The sequence below is a fragment of the Tupaia chinensis genome, unplaced genomic scaffold, assembly GCF_000334495.1.
Source record: "Tupaia chinensis unplaced genomic scaffold, TupChi_1.0 Scaffold000561_1, whole genome shotgun sequence".
Taxonomy (NCBI): domain Eukaryota; kingdom Metazoa; phylum Chordata; class Mammalia; order Scandentia; family Tupaiidae; genus Tupaia; species Tupaia belangeri.
In genome coordinates, this window is record NW_006160074.1 from 66,509 (window position 1) to 73,179 (window position 6,671).

At 48.3% G+C, this 6,671-nt stretch overlaps 1 protein-coding gene across 1 annotated transcript in view; it reads left to right on the forward strand.

Moving 5' to 3' along the window:
• Positions 1-562: 562 nt before the first annotated feature.
• EXT2 (exostosin glycosyltransferase 2) overlaps positions 563-6,671 on the forward strand; it is a 163,659-nt gene continuing 157,550 nt past the window's right edge. Inside the window, exons 1-2 of the mRNA XM_006157755.2 lie at positions 563-1,153; positions 2,380-2,469. Coding sequence (XP_006157817.1) covers positions 618-1,153; positions 2,380-2,469 — 626 coding nt within the window. The 5' untranslated portion in view covers positions 563-617. The remainder of the gene's footprint in view (positions 1,154-2,379; positions 2,470-6,671) is intronic.

The window sequence follows — 6,671 nt, forward strand, 5'->3', positions numbered from 1 at the left end:
TTCTTTCAGATAAAGGATCATTTTATGTTGGGCAAGAGTTTTAAAATAAAATAACGATCTTCAGCAGTTCTACTTTTGATTTTTTTGTTCTTGGTCAGTGCTCCTTTTCCTGGGCTCTCATAGGTACAGGCTTTATATTTTAAGTGAATGTGTATTTATAGGGTCTGGTTTCTATCATATATCAATATTTATATTAGATATTTATAAAATACATGATGTCATATATCATATATGTTTACATGAAGTGTTAAAATCCATTTTTGTTATTTTATCATATAATTTAAGGGAAAGAAACAGGTATATTAAAAGTTGAACAGTCTTGGGCTAGCAGGTGGTTTGGTAGGTAAGGCTCTGGACTCCCGCATGGCTGACCGTGGTTTGAGTCCTGGACCTGGTGGTTTGCTTTTTCACTTTCCCTCTCTCTTTTTCTCTGTGTCTCTCCCTGGCGAGCACACGTGCCCTATAGAAAAACTTAAAAAGTAATAATAGTAATAGACTAAATAATTTAAAAAGATCTGAACAGTCTTCTCAAGTGTCACCTGACAGCCTGAATACGTGACGTCTCTGGTCTCTCTCCCCATGACCAGGAGCGTGAGGAGGAGGTTGTCTGTGCCATTATGTGTGCGTCAGTCAAGTACAACCTCCGGGGTCCCGCCCTCATCCCGAGAATGAAGACCAAGCACCGGATCTACTACATCACCCTCTTCTCCATCGTCCTCCTGGGCCTCATCGCCACGGGCATGTTCCAGTTCTGGCCCCACTCCATCGAGTCCTCCAGCGACTGGAGTGTGGAGAAGCGCAGCATCCGCGACGTGCCGGTGGTCAGGCTGCCTGCCGACAGCCCCGTCCCGGAGCGGGGGGACCTCAGCTGCCGAATGCACACGTGCTTCGACGTCTACCGCTGCGGCTTCAACCCGAAGAACAAAATCAAGGTGTACATCTACTCTCTGAAAAAGTACGCCGATGACCTGGGTGTCCCGGTGAGCAGCACCATCTCCCGGGAGTACAACGAGCTGCTCACCGCCATCTCTGAGAGCGACTACTACACCGATGACATCAACCGGGCCTGCTTGTTCGTCCCCTCCATCGATGTCCTTAACCAGGATACTCTGCGCATCAAGGAGACGGCGCAGGCGCTGGCCCAGCTGTCTAGGTATCTCACACTTTCTGGGCCGGAGCCCACGTGCAAATGGTCCTTCTGCGAATCGAGGGGAGGGCGGGGTGGGGCCGTTCTCCTTCAGACCAGCTTCCAGTAGCTGTCTGTGTTCCCGGGAGGGGGGTGTAGCCACTTCCAGCATGTAGCCTGAGCCACCAGCGTGTGGCCTCTGTAGCCGTGAGGAGCGACCCATGGTTTCTGCTGTTGCTACTTTCTAAACTTTTCTCTTTTGTTTAACGTTTTTGCTATAGGGTGCATGTGCTTGCCGGAGACAGAGTCAGAGAGAGGGAAGTGAGAAATCACCTCCCCAGGGTGGATGGCCATGCCACATCCCTTCTCCTCCTGTCTTCTCTCAGGACTTTGAGCATGCACACACTCAAGCACACGCGCCTGTTAGGACTTTCAAGCCACTGGGTCCAGGACTCGAACCACGGACAGTCCTGTGGGAGTCCAGTGCCTTAAACACCACGCCAGCTGCTGGGCCCGAGTTCTTTTTTCTGTTGCCCAGCTTCTTAGGGTTTACAAACTAAGGACAGCCTTTCCTTCCATAGTTTTCCTTTCAAGTTTATGTATGTCCCTCCTGCCCCCGATCACTTGCATGCTTGATCCCTGGAAAGAGCCTGAAAATACAGGAAAGCAGAAGAATGGAAGGTTGATCCCGTAATCCTGCCTCTAAGTGATAACCATTGTTCAGAGTTCGATGTGACTTTCAGTCAGTTATTTATATATATAGGAAATCCCATGCACGTGAGTCCTGTGAGCTTTTTTCGTCCGCAGTGTGTTCATAGTGCGAACTCTCTGGTCCTTTTCCCCTTAACAGGTGACAAATACAGTTCCGAGTGATTTCCTGTTCTCTTACAATATAACTTCAATGGTCGTACAGTATTCCATTTTGAGACGTTCCATCATGTATTTAGCCAGCTTTCTACATTTGTTTATTTTTCACTTCTTTAACCAAATGGTGGACTCAGGTCGTTTTCAGGGTTTCGTTACTAGGAACAGTTCTGTGGGGGGCAGGCTGGAAGTGCGTGTCTCTTCATTCGTCTTTCAAGGAGCCAGGCTAGTACCGGACGTCCGGTTGGGGTTTCTAGGGCTGACTCTGCACACCCGAGAGGCACCCTCGTTTGGAGTTGGGGTCCTTGCTACTTTTTAATCCGGTAACCGATCTTGTTCTTGGTGAGCAGCATGTGACCTCTCCCGCATGTCTGACTGTTCAATTTTAGGTGGGACCGGGGTACAAACCACCTGCTGTTCAACATGCTGCCTGGAGGTCCGCCAGAGTACAACACGGCCCTGGACGTCCCGAGAGACAGGTAGGTGTGCTGGCCACCCCCGTGCTGGGCTGCCGGGGACGAGTAACTGAAAGAACCTTCTGTGGGTGTGAAATTACATTTCTGAGCCTCCTGGAACATACTTTGTAATCAGAAGTGTGCATTAATAGAAAATGGTCCTAGGCATTTTCCTCCTCAAGATAGAGGAGTGAGACCTACTTAAATGTGTGGAAAAGGCAGCGAGAGCTTGTGTCCCAGCATAGCCTCTAGTAAAACTGTTTTCCTCGTCTGGGCTATGCTTTTCCCCAAGCTTCGTGGCCTGGTTCGTGACTGGCTTGTATCGGTTCTCTCTGCATCTGGGGGCGTCTGCTGGAAGGAGACCCGGAGGGCACGGTGTGCGAGAGTGACCCCGAAGGCCCCTGGTGGAGGGACCACGTGCCCTCCGAGTGCCCTTTACCCTGCTGTTGCAGCCAGTCCGCCGCTCCTCCTCAGCTCCTTCCAGTTGCCCTTCTCCCTCCCTTTCTAGGACAGCCTACCAGACCAGCAGGGGTGTAGGGCGGCACCGTGTCAGTGTGACTTTGAGTTCACTCACTATATTTATGGGTGTTTATTCTCTCTCTTTTTAAAAGGTTTTTGCCTTAGGGCATGTGCACTCACTGGGGAGAGACAGTGAGAGGGAAAGTGAGAAATCACCTCCCCTGGGGGATGGCCATGCCACAATCCCTTCTCCTGGGGTTTTGGACATGCATGCACACGTGCCTGGTGTGATTTTCAACCTATAGGGCCTGGGACTGGAATTGCGGTCAGCCGTGTGGGAATCCAGGGCTTTAACCACTACTCTGCCTGCTGGTCTCCCTGGGTGTGTATTTCTACACTGATCGAACCACTGTGGCCAGAGGCTTCTTGGAAAGCTCCAGAATGAGGTGCTGGCTAAGGTACCTCTGTTGGTGCTTGGTGCAAGCTTTGAATACAGCAGGAAGTGTGAGGCCGAGATAAAGGTGCTGGGCAGTAGCGGGAACAGGATTGTCAGGAGCGTTTACGACAGTCGGTTCGGAACTCTGGAAACCATTGTTACCGAACACTGTAACAGCCTCAGGCTAGCCATGTTCTCAGCTGGCTAGGGGCTAGCATCGTCTTTTACGAAAATCTACACTTAGTACTACTCTTCCACAAAAGATTAACTCTAAACCTTCTTTACTTTAAGTGATTATCTAGAGTCGATGTTAAATTCGTATCTGGAAATACAATTATCACTAGAAGACGCAAAGGTCCCAAAGCAGTCCTGAACGTTGGTGTAGAAACCACTTTGGACGATAGAGGGCAGTCTGGCCACGCACATCCTGGAGAGAACAGGGAAACTTCTTCGGTGCCGGTTTGGCGCTCCGCCCCGTGAAGATGAGCTTGATCCGGAGCGGACTACCGTTTTATGGATTTGGCTGTGCTGGGAAAGCGAAATGCTTTAGAGAACGGAGAAGGGGAGCCAAATAGCTGCTGGGAATGCAGTGTCTTTACCTCCTGTTCTGGGGTTCTGTCCAGAAGGTCTTGTTTTTGTTTGGAACATTTCACTTTCTGCTGACGGTTTAGGGTGCGCAGCTGCACAGGAGATGAGTTTTCTTTTTATCAAGTACACATGTTAAGCGAGGTTTCCTTTCTTTACAGGAAGGTGTCAGGCAGACAGGAGAAAGTCGGAGTTCTTGCTAGTACTCAGGTGTTAAAAGGTCAGGATGGCTAATCGTTCTTCCCACACTTGCGTTTTTGTAAGTGATTACAGGCAACCCCGCAGCAAGCAGGGAGTCCCGTGTAGTCTGCCTTCATCTTCACACGGGGCATTTCACTGTGGAAGCTCGCTGGCCTGCCGGTCGAGGTAAAGAATAGTAGATTTACTTGCTCATTTTTGTTATCCTTTGTCTTTGCTCCTGGATTTGTAGGGAGCGAGAACCGCAGGTGCGGCAGGAGCTGCATGTCAGATTGTGCAGAAATTAGAAAACAGATGGGCTGATTGCTCTTAAGTCTTCCTGAAGTCAAAAGTCATAGGTGTGATTACTTTAAAATTATTTCACTTGGAGCATGCAAGGACCTGGACTGAAGGGAAGTGTGTTCCTAGTGAATATGTCTTTTATGCTGCTTAAACCATTTTTTTTTCTTTTCTTTTCTTTTTCTTTTTGCATGGAGTGCATGCACTCGCAAGAGAGAGACAGAGACATAGAGAGGAAGAGTGAGAAGTCACCCCCTGGGGGAGAGGGCACGCTTCAATCCCTTCCTCTCCAGTCTCTTCTCAGGCTTTAGGGCATACATGTGCCTGATGTGATTTTCTTTTTCTTTTTGTTCTTTCCTTTTTTAAGGTTTTGCCCTAGGGCACAGGCATTTGCTGGAGAGACAGAGAGAGGCAGTGAGAGAGAAAATGGTTATTTAGGAGGGATAACCATGCCACAATTCCTCCTCCTGCTCCTCCTCCTAGGATTCTAGGCACGCACACACAGGTTCCGGGCATGAGTTTCAAGCCACCAGGTCTGAGATTCGAACCATGGTCAGACATGTGGGAGTTCAGTGCCTTTAACCACTGTGCCACCTGCTGGCCCTGCTTAAGTCTGTTTTGACTTCTCTTTCAGATACTAACAGTCATTCACATATAGACATACACTTTCTTGGAGAGGTTTTTTTTTTTTTTTTTGGCTATAGGGCGCGTGCGCTCGCCAGACAGACAGAGAGAGAGACAGAGAGACAGAGAGAGAGAGACAGAAAGCGAGAAATCACCCCCCAGGGGGGATGGTCACGCTGCAATCCCTTCTCCTCCATTCTCCTCTCGGGATCTTGGGCACGCATGCACATGCGCCCAGCGTGAGTTTTAAGCCACCGAGTCTGGGACGCGAACCACGGTCGACTACGTGGGAGTCTAGCAACATAGCCATTACGCTAACTGCTGGTTCCCTAGACATACACTTTCTTATACACAAGTTAAATAGTGAACAGGGATATGAATAGTGGAAAGAGTAAAATAAAAAAACAAAGCACACCAGAATCTGCTGTCATTCCTTCCTATTTTCTGTCCCTTTCTGAGAGATACTCACTATTAAAATACTATGTATATTTTTTTATTCTTTTTTTCCCAGTGGATTTAGATATAACCACAGATATAAACAGGTATTTTATTTTTCCTGTGATAAGGAAGTGCATGTGCTTCCTGGAGAGAGAGAGCCCCCTCTGGGGTGTGGTGAACATACAGCCCTTCCCCAGTCTTGTTAGGATTTCGCGGCTGAGATTCAAACCGTGACAGGCTGTGTGGGACCAGCTCCCGTGCACGGTTGTAACTGCTTCACTCGGGGACTGACCCCATTTTATTTGAGCACCTTACTTAATTAATCTCCGTTTTCTCGGACATAGTCTATAATATTGTAACTACCTTGAATTTTTATTATCCTTTATTTGCACGTATCTCTCACAAGTGTCTACATGCATACATTTACTTATTTAAATTTGTTATGGAAAACTTGAAGCCTGTAAAGAGATCAGTCCAGTGAGCCCCGCTCACCCACCATGCAGGGTTAGTTGACATTGGCTCGGGGCTCTCCTTGCTTCCTCTGTACCCTGGCCACCCCGCAGCTCCCACCACACTGCCCAGAGCAGATCCCCGATGGTATGTCATGGCAGCTGCAGATATTTCCATGTCAAATGCTGCATGATACTGGCTTTTATAAAAGCACAACTAACTGCAATATAATTTTCATAACTAGAAAAAGGAACATTAATTTCTTAATACCACCAGGTAGTCACCAAATAGCCATTGTTTAAGTTTATCTGTCTCATAATGTTGTTTTATTTTATTATTATTATTATTATTATTTACAGGTAGTTTGACTCAGTAAACAAGGAATGACCAATAGAACTGGTCAGCTTTTATTTATTTATTTATTTATTTATTTAGCAAAGCAGTCTGCTTTATGTTTAAGGAATTGCAGGCCTGGTGGCGTTCATAGTCTAAAGGAAAGCAAAGGGTGAGTTTGCAGCTCGCCGCGTTCAGGCGCTGTGCGTGGTCAGACTGCGCAGGAGAGGTGTGAGAAAGCATGTAGGAGACTGCAGGAGGGGAGTGGAGAGTATGAGGTCACGGTGCGGAAGGGGCAGGGACAGAGACAGAGGGGTGTCCTCGAGTCGGGCAGTGCCGGAGGACACTCCCAAGTGCCGCGTGCTTGGCCCGCCATGAGTCCGACCGCCGCGCTAGTACTTTCGTAGCCAAGGGTTTCCTACCC